A 14,918-nucleotide genomic window follows, 5' to 3' on the forward strand; every position below is an offset into this window, starting at 1 on the left:
AAAAAAGATAAATAAATAGAGTAAAAAAAGGAAATTTAATAAAAAAATAATATTAATTTAATCGCAAAACCCGAAGTATACGTTTTGGTTAAGAAAATGTTTTGGAGTCCGTCACCAAAATTAAATAAAAGATTATTTTAGTTTATTTATTTATTTAATAAATTAAAAAATTGAATTAGCTTTTATTTGTTTTTTAATTTCTTTTCCTATTAAAGCTGCAAAGTTAACATTGGAGCCTCGACTCCTTTTCCCACCACTGACCTGCTCTCTGTCTTTTTGTGGAATTAAAAAAGGTGACGATTTGGATTAAAATGCACTGTAAGTTTGAAGGAATTACTAGAAATGCCACTCTTAACTATGGAATATTAATTTTACTTTAATTTTTTACATATCCCCCTCCGATTTTGGTGTAAAGGTAGATAAATCCCTCAGTTTTAAAAACTAATGACATATCCCCTTGACCAAAGTCTTCTACAAAAGACCAATAAAAATAAACCTAATATTTAGAGGTGTAGTTGGGCCATCAACCCACTAACTCGATGGGCCTAAAAAACAAAGTAGGATCGTGCTCATAGCTTTTCAACCCATTAAACCATCACAAATTTGACTAAGCCTTAATAATGTCGAGAGAGTGACCTAACCCATCCCACTAGTATGTTTTATATACGTATATTTAGATTATGATTTTATAATAAAAGTTAACAAAAATATATGTTAAAATGACAAGTTCACTTATATTCTAATTATTTTTCAATTAAGATTGAGATTGGACCTTTATTTTCGTAAAAAAAAGAATACATCAATCAACCTCAAATGATATTGAAAAATACATTAATTTAAAATTTTTAGAAAATCAAAATCTAATACATTTCTTTAGTTTCGATTTAAGTTTCAATCAAGCCCAATCCAAGCTCGTCGAATGAAAAACGAGCCATACCCTCATTTTTTATCTCTTGATGAATTGGGATTTTGAATAGATATAAAATAAAGAGTCGTGATAATCTGACTCTCTCATGTGACATACTTAAAATACTCTCTTGACGTGGCATGTGTTAGAATCATAGATTTTATGTCTCGTGATACAAATCTGCACATCCTCATAAATATGTGCGGTTGAGTATCCCGAGAAAAAATATCTATGATTTTAGTGTATGTCATATCACGAGAGTATTTTGAGTGTGTCACATGGGAGAGTCAGTAAATCATTACTCTAAAATAAATAAATTAATTCTAGAATGAATGGCTTTTGCAAATAAATCAAACCTGGGCGGAAGATATATCATGATTTTGGAAAAATATATATATATATTAAAAGGAGAATAAAGTAATTTCATTGTAAGTAATCACGTGTCCTAGCCACGTGTAAGAATGAGAATCTATAAGATTATTATGGCGTTTTGTGTAAATCCAACGAAAGAGGTCGCTACACAAATAAGCGGGTATACTTTGCTTTGACCGTTTGACGAGAATGGTGACTACGTAATCGGATCGGGCGAAGTTTTGTAGGATTTCTACATCAACCTCCAAATGCCATGTGGCACCTTGTTATTAGTCTTTTCAAGAATAATGCTGAAGTGACTCAAACATGTGCCTCATTCTGTACTTTTCTGACGTGGAGATGTGTACAAATCATTAATGTTTTTCATCGAGATATGAGTGAAAAGCATGTAAGATTCTGGTTCACGTCAAAAAAGTGCGAAATGAGATAAATCTTAAGGCCACTCTAGCTTGACCCTGATTGATAAGTATAATCGTAAGAATAAAAATAAAAATAAAAAAAGACGACTAGACGCTAGATAATAAATAATGATGTAATTAAAATTTAAAAAATAATAAAATTAAATTGACTAAAAGAAGACAGTCATTGAGGTGGAAATGTGCTCAAAATTGATTTTTTTTTGAAAAAAAATCTTTGAAACACTCATCCGACTTTAAAATTTAGGTAGAACCCTTTCTTGTAAATTACATGTAGTCTTAAATATTTATTAAAAAAAGAGTATGGACGTGACAAAACATTAAAAAGTCACGTTATGAGGAGGGTTCCTTCAAATTTTGAAGTCGGACTCATTTTTATCTATGATCATGTGTATACTACCACGTCAGTAAATGTCTTTTTTATGATTCAGTTTAGCATGTCTCTTTAGAAAATATTTGTTCCATAAATCAAGTGCAATAGAGACATCAATATTGTCAAATATCGATATACAAGTCTATCATATGTAAGAGAATATTTATGAATTAAAAAAAAAAAAAAGTCGACATGTTGTACTAATTATCATTCGATTAGATTAATTTATGTAAGTATAAACACAATATTTAAGAGATTCTCAAAAAAAAAAAAATGTTGAAGTGGTTGTGCAATACATTGCATTAGACACTATGTTAACATGGAGGTGCATATAGAACCATAGATGTTTTCATTGGGATACGTGTGAAAAGTATATATGATTTATTGTGCATCTCTGTATAACGCCACTCCAATGCGAGTCTTTCAAAAAACGAGTCTTATTTTGAAGCAGTAAAGTCTATTCAAAATTTTGGAGGAACCCTCCTCATAATATGACACTTGATTTTTTTATATTTATTTTAAATCCTTATTTTTTATCAATATTTAAAATACCTCCTTGAAGATATCACGTGTAATTCAAAGGAGAGGATTGTACCGAAATTATAAATTAGGATGGCCACTTGAATGTCTTTCAAAAACTATGTAAAAAAGTGTCAATGACAAAAATATGTAATTCCTCTAAATATTTATATATATTAACTTTATTGATAAAAAGTGGTCCAAAATGATAGTGATCGAAAATTTGAGTTCAAAGCAATTAAAAAAAAGAAAAAAGAAAAAAAAAAGAATGAGGAAGAGATGTACTATATATCCAACTGAACTCTCAAATCCAATGACAATAAATATCACAAAAGAACACAAATCACATCAAATCACCCACCACGCGATGGGGCTAAAAGCTCATGTCAAGAAGTCCAAACAAGTAAGCCACGTGGCACGCAAGGGGCAATAGCGAAAGATTTTGCACTTGAAGATGAGGTGGCACACACAGATGACAAGACCCTATCAACGAACGTACGTGTTTCATTTCAAAACTCTAAAGTGAGGATAGTATCCAATCACCGTGGCGCACGATAGTAATCATATCTGCTACGCCTAACGTGGTCGCATCATTATCCGGATCTCTATTCTCTACTTATATGGACCCCACGATCCATACAACATGAGAAGGGAGAGAGATCCTGTACTCCGCGGTATTTGGATAATTACATGGCCCCACAAATAACAGAGAGATTGATTATTTGTAGCCTTTTTTTAATATATGGTATTGTGAACTAGAAAATGAGTAGTGCAAACGCCCATGGTGAGCAGAAATTTTTCTGATCGATTAAATCGATCACCAATCTGATTAAAATCAAGTAATGGATCAAACAGTTCTTGGACCAATTGGTACTATGGCTTTAGTATTATTTCATAATTTGTTTATATTTTTATATTGTGAGTAGGACTTATATTGTGTTATATTGTTGTTTTTGAATAAAATATTTCTATTTAATTGTAATCATAAAAATGTTCTTGATAAGTTATTCCTATTCATGACTCTCCTTTAATAAAATGTCACGAGTTCAATAATTTATTAAAAGCATTTTTATATAAAATCATTAAATTTGATTGGATGTGTATGAGGGTATGTGACTATTTTGAGATGGAATTGATGATGTGGTGCATCTATTAATTGACATATAACTTTGATGAAATCTTGATCTTATCCAAATCCCGAGGACTTGGCTCAATGGCAATTTCGGATCGAGAAGAGATTAATGCTCGTGGGTCGTGAGTTCGATACCTGATATGAGTATTAATTCCTCAAGGGCCACCTGCAAGGGAACACCCTCACTTACATGGCACGTGTGATGTGCAAGCGTTGCACATACCCCGGGATTTGTCCTTTGACAAGATTATAGTCTATACATCGGGCAAAGCCTAGATATAGGCTTGGTCTCCTGTCTACAGGGATACAAAGTTATGAAAAAACAAAAAACAAAAAATCTTGATCTTATTGAGAGATGAAGTTGATCATTGACTGATTTGATGCGATTATAACGATTGATATTTGACAATAAAAGATTGGACAATTGAGATTAAAATTATATTTAATGAATAATTGTTTATCCTCGATGATCTGGATTGAATATGATCCAATTGGTACTATCATAATTGTGCATTCTCGATTATTAAATTAAAATTAAATTCAGATTTAAATTTAATGTATCTTTTTCAAAATCTGTAAAAATCCTTTAATTCCCATTAAATGATAACTATCAAGTAAATTTGTTTTTTTTTCATTATTTATTTTTATATATATCTTTTAATTTTAACTAAATAACTATGGGTTTGTCATTATTCATACGTTTGGAGAAAAATCTCATAATCTCTTCGAAAATGCAGCATTTTTCTATAAAAGAGTTGTACTCCACCATTATTCATCAACATAAACTTGAAACTCTCTTCTTTTAAAAATTCTCAATTTCCATTATATTGTTTAACTTGAGGGTTCTCATTAGATGTCACATCTTTATAGTGTTGATTCGAGATGCATGCAATTGGTTCATCAAGGTAATTAAAATAATTAATTTAGAAATATCTCAGTGGTAAGGCCAAAGCCAGGATTTTGCTCTAGTGGGGGCAACTAAGAGCATTTTTTATGTTGTGGGGGTAACAAATAGAGAAAAATTTTGTTGGGATGGGAGCAATCAATAGAGGAAAAAAATTTGTAAGGGCAATAATGGTGGAATTTTTTATCTGTCTCTATTATCTGTCACAATAACTTCAAAAATTCTTGTGGGGCCAAGTAAATAAATGTAAATCCACCCCTGCTTAATAGTAACATTTAATCTTTCTGCCTTTCTTTTCTTTTTTGGTTGGAAGGAGATGGTTTTAATGTTTTCCTCTTAAAAAAATTCTTTGTGGTAGGATTTTAAGCACATCCTTTTAAGAAAAAGGCATTAAAAAATCATTTATTTGTATAAACTCTACCTATACAATGTTGCATCACTTTGGCAATCGTGTAGAAATTTGTCGCCCCTAACACTAATAAGATAATAACATTATATCAAATATTTTAATTTTTAAGATCATTATAATCAAACAAACATACACGATACGGTACAAATCATCTCTTCGTCTAAATATTTACTTTTTTTTTACGTCTTTCTTTAAAATTCCCCTTCCTTCAACATTTTCATGTTCCTTTCCATCTCTCCCCCCACCTTCATTCTTCCTCTTCTTCTATATTTCTCCATTAACATCCACCATCTCCACATCCACAAACTATTTTCTCTCCAAATTATACAATATTGGAAGGTAAAGTAATAATAAGATTTATTTCCAAAGTGATTTCTATTTTGTAAATGTCTTGTATTTTGTTAGCGGTACCCTGAGTTGTAAGGGTACAAGGGAGCTACTCCTAGGGGTGGAGTTCCTAAACCATTTTTTTAGGATTATGAAAAGGACAACTGTGTAATAACTTTAGGGTTGTAAAACTTAAAAGAACATGGTGATTATTCTTAACCTAATTTGTGATGGAAGGCACATTGCCAAATCACATAAATCCTCATGTTTGTTTGCTTCTTTTTTTTTTTTTTTTCTGTCTCATTTGTACCATTTTTTCAATCACAAGTCCATTTCCTTTTCTAAAAAATTAGACATAATGATACTTTTTTTTTTTAAATGTGCATAAGGCCATTACTAATTATAATGTATTTATTTTATAATTTCAACCCATTGTGTGTAAAGACCTACATGTTAGCTTTCGAAAGAAAGCGCGGAAACAAAAGAAAGAATCAATTGTTTTAAATTGATACTGCTCATCTTAAAAAAAATTAGGAAAAAAAAATTCTTAATGAAAAAAGTTTATTTACTCATAAAATCTATTAGTTACATTCTCTAGATAACTAGATGTCCTAATTCGACGACCATTGAAATTTGAGAAAAGTGTGTTTTAATATTTTAGAAAGATCATTAGTAAGAGAATAACATTATAAATAAATGAAGAAAGAAAAGTTAGTCATTGATGGTATTGTGTTAAAAACATTTTTGTTATTCTTAAAATGGATGTAACTACTTGTAGATCACAATGGGACGTGTAATGGGGAATTTTAAGTGTTGGGTGCCATCGATTCTAGCTGATCTAAAAGTAGTAGCTTCTTTTAAAAATTAACAAGGGTACAACTAATTTTCATCATTCATTTGTCTGTAATCCCAAATAAGATTTTAAGAAAATTATAAGAAATCTTATGTTTAAGTAATAAAATATAATAATCTAAAAAAATAACACATCAAATGTTTTCCCCCAATGTTTATCCCCCATCAAGAGTGATTCAAATTCAAATTGCATGCATCTCGAGAAAATTTTAATTTTATTCATTTTTTTTTTATTCTCCTTTTCCAAGAATGCCTCTTCAACTTTATTATCTTTTCTTTTTTACTCTTTTTAGTAATACTTTTCAAACTTTACTCTCTTTCATATTCTCCCATTTTTTCAATAATATCCCTCTAACTTTATTACTTTCACCATTATACCCATTTCCAATAATGATTGGTAGTACTTAATTATCTTATTTTAGTATAAAATATGAGAAATACTTACCAACTTGTAAGATTTCAAATCTTACTAAGGGTTGAGCTCAAATGGATTATTACAATCGCAATTCAACACCACAACTCTCCATATTTCATGGAAAAACTTGTATTAAAAAGAAACTCAAAAAAAGGAAAAAAAAAAAAAAAAAACAAATGTTTTTGGACTTGATTTAAGATTTTTAAAATGGATGGTTATTAGACTCTCATTGAACTTCCAAATTTAAAATTAAATTTTTACGATAAAAAATAATCTTTTTTGAGTTTTTTATTTTAAGTTCATAGAATTTTTTTCTCAACATCCTTGTGGCATTAGATCATATTTTTGGATGTAAGAAGGTGAATTCAATGACCCCCAATAAGATTTGAAATCTTGCTATGCAGTAAGGCTAGACTTACGCAAAATATATATACAAGAAAGTATAAAACATTTTAACCTTACTAAGCAGTAAGGCTAGACTCACTCAACGTTTTTATTTGCTTCGACATTGATTGATTGATTAGAGAGGAATCTCGATGATTAATTCATGAAAGGAAGGACTATTGTCCGAAGTCAACGAACATAAGACATGATTCAAAATAATGTAGGAGAGAGAGACTCGTAGCCAATCACAGACGACTCTAATGAAGTAATTACAAGTGGGGTCCACATGACAGCAATCTACCAAGTGTCAGAATGTTAAGATAGAGTCAAACCTAGTAAACAACTTCTGAACAAAGACAGTTGTACATACGTCACACGTGTTGTTAAATCATTGGTCGTTACGTTCTGTTGAGTATGTTAAATTGAAGAACATTTGAGGTACTTCTATGTTTTAAAATTGATGACATACCCTTTGACATCAGTCTTCTCCTACAGACTTACCCTCTATTGTTGGACAACAACGCGTACGCGTCTCGTTTCTCGGCAATAATGGCATTATGACATTAACGATTATTTTATTATTTGTTAGAAACATTATTTTTGCTAAACGACAACTATTATGATGATAACAATGATGTTATTTAAATATTTTTATTTATATAAAATAATTTCATAAAATATAAATCAGGTTAAAGATGTGGGAAAACACAAAGGCATAATTAATGTATTTTTCTACAAAATATCAGGATTAAAAAATTGGCATATTTAAAGGGTGTCTTGTTAAGGTGTGAGGTGTGCTCTTAGGTTAAAGTGAAATAAATACACTTTGGAAATTGGAATCTTAGGGTATTTTGGTAAAAAAACAAAATTTTAAAGGGTATTTTTGGTACAAAATCTAATTTTTAAAGTGTATTAAATCTAATTTAATAAAAAAATTCCTTTAAAGGGTTGTTAGATCAAGTTTTTTAGACTCATCACATGGTGGGTTCATTCTATCATAAAATAAAAATTGCTGATAATTCCTTTGTGACGATAAATTAAAAAACTCTAAGTTGGTGTACCAATCGTGTGGTGCCAAAAACACTACTCCCATTCGTAATATACTCTCACAGCATAACGTTGTGGGGGCAAGGGAATTTTTCGCCTCATTCTCTACTCGAGTTCTAGTATATAGTATAGGATTATAGGGAAGTTTAGAGTCTAGCGACGTAGCAACGTTCACATTATTCCAAGCAACAAAGATTTAACGATGTCCTGGCATATAAGAGATGCTATTGGCAATTACCAACACGTGTCCAAGCATGAATAGGACAACTCTGATATGATCAAATCTTAATAGTGACATGATGTGATCATGATTTAACGAGTAAAAATGAATTCGATAGAACTAAACACAATACAATTAAGGAGTAACAACCACACTATAAAAATGGGGAGTATCCATAGGACGGAGGAGCATACACAAATTTGGGAGAGTGGAAGAAGTATCACTTAATACCTAGAAGAAAGAAATTTGCACCCACAAATTTCATTATTGTGATTTGGATAAGTGATCATTCAAGGTCACCCAACAACCGGAGAGCTGAATTAGTAAGAAGTTCATATATTCACATAAGAGTACGCATTTCGAAGCTCAATTTCAGCTCACTCATGTAGCTCAATTCAACCATTGTTAAAGAAGACATAACAGTCAAATCTTCGCAAATTCATGTATCAGTCAAATCTTCGCGAATTCATGTATCAGTGATACAAAATGGACAGAAAAATTTTATATAAAATGTTCGGCATCACAGATTATGTACATGAACCATAGATAAGCCAATAACAATTGACTTACAAAATCCAAAAAAAAAAAAAAAAAAGAGTAAGGAAACCTAGTGGGAAGATTTGTTCAATTCAAGTTCATTGGAAGATGATGTGTATTGTGGACTTCTTGTACTGATGTCAATGTACTTTGGGAAGAACAAAACCAGCTCTTCTCTCCTCAAATGAGTATTCGATCACTTCAGGTATCTCTTCAACTTTAGTAGCTCTTAAGAGAATAGAAACTGGAGGAGCCGGAGTTATAGCCGTTTGCATGGGAACAGATACTGTTGAAGGAGTAGTGGGCACTGGAATTGGCATTGTTTTGGGGGTTTTGTTCACTTCATCAGCAGCAATGGAAGTGGCCTTAGAAGGAGTGATCACTTGCGTGTTGTAATTTGGAAATACTTTCGAAAAAGATCCGTAATGTGGTTTGTTGAGATCATCAAGGAAATTTGTCGCATTGGCCTTAGATGACACTCCAGAAGAGACAGGAGAGAGCGGTTTCCGTGTCATGGGTGAATCTATTTCACGAGTATTTGGGGCATTGAAGGACTGTTTTTTCAATGGGAAACCATTAACATCTAAGCCTTTCCTACCTACATAAATATTCAAATTAAACAGTCAACTAAAGCTTATTGATAAATAAAAAATAAATAAATAAATAAAAAGCCTAAAACTAACCATCATCCTGGGGCAGTAGTCGGTCACCCTTCCTGATTGATCGAGGAGTAGGTTTTTCAGATTGAAGCTGATAGGTTTTAGTATTTTGCAGCATCGTTCCACCAAGGGAGAGTCTCCTACTATTAGCACCTCCAGTTGAAGTTCTAGGGACCTTTTTGGCACTCGGTAGCTTTGAAGGACTTGGTTTAGACCCAAAACGGGCCTCCTGCTCAGTAATTAGCTGTTCCTGAAGTTTCTTATGGTCCTGTAGTACATAAGGAAAATAGTGCAGAAGACACAGTTAGAGTGTACTGGACATGATAATGGAATTAAGGAACCGTATATCCTACATGATTGCCTAGATGAGATCATACCCGTTGCCTTCGACGCTCTTGCTCTTTCTCTTGCCTCCAAATACTGTCTTCTTCAAGCATAGAAAGAAGTCGAACCTGCACATTAGACAATAAAAAAACAGTTCGAGACCAGTACGCACAAATCACAACTGATAATAGAAATATGTATCAGTAGCTTTGTAATAAGGAGATAGACACGTACTGATGTCTGACACTAAAAACAAAGCACACTAACCCCCAAAAAACCGATATGCCAACATGTTTCATTCCATAGTTGAAAGATAAATGTTTTACAGCATTTTAGTTCTAGTTAAGTATACAATGCAGAAAGAAATGTATTTAAGGATTGTGTCGGCATGTGACAACAACTTTTTTTGGTTGGTACATGTGAGAAAACTGGGTTTCCGAACACAATAAATTCTTAGAAGTGTCATTGGTGCATGCATCAGTTAGCCAATGCAGATAACCAAAATACGGTACAAGTTGAGTAAGATTTATCCAAGACATGAATATGTGACGAAATGGCCAATACAAAATTTGACTTGGGCTGATTTTTTCGAACTTAGATATATATGCAACACTGGAGTCTGGATTTACACCTTGACAAATGAAAGAGGAATTACCTCGGGATCAGTAATGATGAAACTGCACTAATGAAAAAAATGGGATGGAAGCATAGGGTTTAACACATGATGATTGAAGTATGTACAAAAGGAGAAGTGCTTACACCATCATATTTGAATTCAGTACTCCTCTCCTTTTCCCAAGCTCTAGTTTTCAATGCCAATGCCTCCACCATAGCTGCTACCAGTGAAATAAACCAAACACATCAAAGCAATTTATATGGTTGAACACATCAAGCAACCCCCACAAAATAATTAGCACTTGGCAGCTATAATCAGCCTTGTGATCCCTATTAAAATATATTGTTTTAATCGGTTGATTCTCTGAGATCAGTTGGTTGGGTTCCAATGAAACTTTTCTTTGTAACTTTGGCTTGACACTCAACCCAACAAACTGTCTTAAGTCATAGTGTTTGATCTCTGGTTAAGAGCTCTCTCTGCAAGATGTGTACCTGGAAGTTTGTTAACTGAAGCACGAGCTTTCTCGGCACGCTTCAATGTAAGATGTGCACCTCTTCCAGCATTATAACGATTCTCGTCCTGAAATACCACCTTATTAGTGGATCCAAGTATAGGGATTGATTTGAATAACAGCTGTTCATGAAGACAACACAAAACAACTAACCCTATTATACTCCTCAAGCCAGCATTCCTCCTCACACGCAGCTTGCCATTTTTCAACTTTATCAAGTATTTCTTTCCTGCTAAAGGCTTCCTCTTTAATCTTTGCAATTTGAAGCTCAATTTGTTCCAGGATGCAAGAAGGATCCACAGCTCCTGAATCAGAAGAGATGGTGCATATCATACACAAAATCGCACAGTAGTTAGTACCTATGTTATCCAATTTGTTGGTACTAGTCTGGACTCCAAACTGGTATGAAATGAACCAATTCATGGTATGGTTTGTTCTGGGTTTGTAAAATCAAGCGAACCACGAACCCACTGAATTGTGATTGGGTTCAGTGAACCAAACCAATTTATTTTACATATATATATATATGATCATTTCTTTCTCACCATACTGATACGTGCAGTCGAAAGCCCATTTGACCCTTGATGTGATTGCCGTTTCGAGGGCTATTAAGAATTCATCAAGGGTCTTTCCTTTTTTCATTTGAGACATACATGATTTTTAACAAAGTGAGCTTGTTTTTCCAACGCGCGAGTGGCGCTCCGGTTTCCAAGAAGCAATTAATTCTCGCGTATTGATATATATATATATTTATTCATTTACTTTCATTTTTTTATATTTAGAATTTGGGTTATTATATTAATTTGTTTCTATTTAAATTAGAATTTTTTACATTATATATATGCAAAAGCGGACCAATTTAGGGAAAGCATCAAAGCGAACCACGAAACGAATTATCTCTACCTACCCTTACGAACCGGGTTCATTCTAGAGTAGAGAACCACAAACCTGAATTTGAACCGAGTGAACCGACGAACCAGGTAACATAGGTTAGTACTAGCATCACTTATTGCAGAGATTTAATATCACATGCTCTTACCTGATTCAATAGCTTCAATTGCATATTCCATTGCAGAATCTGCTTCTGCTACCATGTGGGTCCGCCTACAGATCTCGTCTAGCTCTGACCTCTTTTTTACAACAAGCTCCTTCATCTTGCTTGCTTTCAGCGCTTCCAGCCTAGAGACTTCCGCCTCAACCTGCATCATAAATTCATAGAGTACTTACATCACAACAAATTCCATGAATCTTAGAAGGAATGAAACAAACACCACCAAACCCTTTTACATTATCAATGAAGTCCATGGAGAGACTGTTGGGCTCGGTTATTTCATGTTCTTTAGCAGCTATGTTAGAAGTAACATTCTGAAATCTCTGTTGCTCCTCAATTGGTGTATCCATCAAATGCCATAGCTCCAACATAGTGCTTGCAAGATCTTGACGCTGCACAGCTCGAAGGGTCATTGAGGAGGAAAAAAAATAGTTTACGAATGAATTAAACATTGAGACATAAATTTACACACAATCCTTACTCTTTCCATCCTTTGAATCTTAACCTCTCGCAATCTTTCAATTGCAGAAGCCAGGCTCACAATTGTGTCATTGCTTATGTTCTTTACTTCTTCTGATTCATCTAAACTGGGGTGAACCTCTCTAATTGTTTGCTTGAAATCCAAACCAAGAACCAAGCATAGTGAGTTCAGAGTATTCAGGTGCTCCAGGACCCGTTTCAAGCGATCACTCTACAAGTAAAGAAAATTCAAGTAAAATCAGTTGTGGATATGCATATAAAAACTTGATGACTTGGACGGGAAAGATTCAAACCTTCTCTTTCTGAAGTGCGTGCAGTTGTCTGTGCAATTCTTCAAGTTTTTTTAAGGACAAATCAGATTCATCTACTACTGTCTTGGATGGATTATACTCCGTGGATGTAAACAGCAAACGTGACAAAGAATTTATTTGCTCCAAAACTTCTACAAATTGATTCCTCCTGTCTTGTTTCCTCTTCCTCATCTCCTCTAGTTGAGGAATGATGATCCTAAGCTCTTCTTTCAAGCTTCCAGTACTCTGATCAGACTGAAGGCATGAACACAACTTTAAAAGTTCTATTTGGCATACAAGATCTTTTATTTAGCTAAAAAACACTAAAATGTGATGCCAATTTTCTGCACGTAAATACATTTTAATTTTTTTTTTAATACCCACCTGTCTTATATGAACTGGTGGCTCACCCATTGATGAACAGATGGTTGCGAGTTCTGCTTCAGAATCTGCAATTTCTTGTCGTAGCTGAGCTCTGGACCGGTTCGCCTTATCCACTTTTCTTCTGTAGACTTCTAAACACTCTTGTTCTAGCTCAAGTAGCATTTTATCCCTTTCAGCGTCAGATTCTCCAACTTCATCCCAAATTATCTGATTTAAAGAATAAATAGAAAGAACTTGAACATTAACATATATCAAGTTATCATCCTTTTCTATAGTTGCAAAATTTCTTCAAAGATTATTACAATCATTGTCAGAGTGTTATCCGGTATCCCAAAATTCTGGGGTAAGCTGTCTTCAATGATTAAAGAAAATAAAATAGAAGCAAGGCAAAGCAAAGCAAAAGAGAAGCAAAGAATAAAAATAAAAATAAGAAAGGCTAAGTTTGTTTTATCTCAAGCTATAAAAAAGACCTGAAGTTCACACAAAAGTGATCCACACGTCGTCCCCACTTGCAAAAGCTGCTCATCATGAAGAGCAGACATGTTGAAAGAATTTTTTCTCTGCAAAAGGAAATCATTTTGGTAAGACACCCCAAACTTTTCACACACACAGAAATAATTGACATTAAACCCTAAACTCACAAACTACAGATATAAAACCCCAAGAAAATCAATGATCAAAAGTTCACTAACAGGAACTAATATTTCCTTTGTTGGAACCGATCTACCTATGAACTTATTATTCTGATTTCTTTTGGTGTCTTTACTTCCTCAATTGCAGAAAGAGAGAGTGGTAAACAAGATACCCAGTAAGAAAAAGAGGGAAAGAAATCCACATTTTAAAAATCTAATCTTTATTAGATGAAGAAATAATCTCAAACTAAATATATGTGATTAAAGCTAACAAAATATATGAGAGAATTAAACAATGTAGAAATGCAATATAAAACATTTCACAATGTAAAGGAGCAATCCATCCACTGCCTGTATTTAATTTCTGATTGTTGAGTCTTTCCTAGTAGTTCCTGTGTAGTTATTCAAAGTTCTATGCGAGGTTCTCACAGTGAGGTTCGCCCTATTGTAGATTTATCTAGGTTTGAACAATTAAATTGAACACATTTTCACTCATCTCCTCTTTTCTTTCAACTTGAAATAAAAACAAATTATAACTCAAAACATCAACTATAGATTTATTTGTCCATTAAGTCATTGTCTTCAAGAGAGATCTAAACTTCAATTGCAACTGTTTACACATTTATTTTTCAATCAAAGAAATTTAAGTAAATTTTAGTTCTTGAGAACCTGATTCTTTAGTACGATTTATTTGGTTATTCCTTCATATAACAAAAACAAAGAAAAGAGAATTAGGGTTCCTGATGATCGAAGGGTAGCTAAAAGAGCTAGGAAATGTGATCTAAAGGTACAAAGAAACCCTGGTTAACCAATTTGATCATAAATGAAGAAAACATGAAAAACCTCTTAATTGAATAAAGAAAGTAAAAATAAAAAAATGTTCAAGAAAAACTGACCTTATCGAGCGATCGAGCAGATTCCTATCCAAAGAGTGTGATCTTTGCCGAAAACTGAAATTTGTTCGAGATTAAGATGGAAAATGTTATCTTTTTGATCTGAAATGAATTTCGCCCAACAATTGAGTTTTCTTGAGGGTATTAGCAAAATTTAGGGTTTTGATTTGAAACGATAGAGAGAGAGAGAAAAAGTAGCCGTTACTAAGTTGTAACGTTGACTGCGCATTTAGAGTTATATTTTAGCGACGGAGGTTCCGATGG

General features: G+C 33.1%; 1 protein-coding gene across 2 annotated transcripts; it reads right to left on the reverse strand.

The window, feature by feature from the left end:
• Nucleotides 1-8,631: 8,631 nt before the first annotated feature.
• On the reverse strand, nt 8,632-14,918 carry LOC147389530 (65-kDa microtubule-associated protein 3-like). 2 transcript variants are annotated; one of them, XM_086419536.1, is made up of 13 exons: nt 14,658-14,918; nt 13,600-13,689; nt 13,130-13,336; nt 12,749-13,000; nt 12,457-12,666; nt 12,212-12,367; nt 11,964-12,123; nt 11,078-11,229; nt 10,905-10,992; nt 10,557-10,630; nt 9,851-9,925; nt 9,498-9,741; nt 8,632-9,292 (listed from the first exon to the last, which is right to left on the reverse strand). In XM_086419536.1, exons 2-13 carry the CDS (start codon nt 13,669-13,671, stop codon nt 8,955-8,957), a joined length of 2,028 nt encoding a protein of 675 aa, XP_086275662.1. In that variant the 5' UTR covers nt 13,672-13,689; nt 14,658-14,918; the 3' UTR covers nt 8,632-8,954. The 2 variants fall into 2 exon arrangements, with proteins under 2 accessions (XP_086275662.1, XP_086275661.1); XM_086419535.1 differs by having other exon boundaries at nt 8,639-9,412; nt 14,658-14,916.

This window comes from Akebia trifoliata, chromosome 12, assembly GCF_017979445.1.
Source record: "Akebia trifoliata isolate Shusen 1 chromosome 12, ASM1797944v1, whole genome shotgun sequence".
NCBI lineage: Eukaryota > Viridiplantae > Streptophyta > Magnoliopsida > Ranunculales > Lardizabalaceae > Akebia > Akebia trifoliata.

Coding starts and splice junctions, on each gene's coding strand:
- LOC147389530 (XM_086419535.1), bottom strand. CDS start 13,671: ATGTCTGCTCTTCATGATGAGCAGCTTTTGCAAGTGGGGACGACGTGT. Junction 10,631..10,904: donor TTCAGTTAACAAACTTCCAG/GTACACATCTTG, acceptor CACTGGTAGCAG/CTATGGTGGAGGCATTGGCA. Junction 9,742..9,850: donor AAGAGCGTCGAAGGCAACGG/GTATGATCTCAT, acceptor TATGTACTACAG/GACCATAAGAAACTTCAGGA.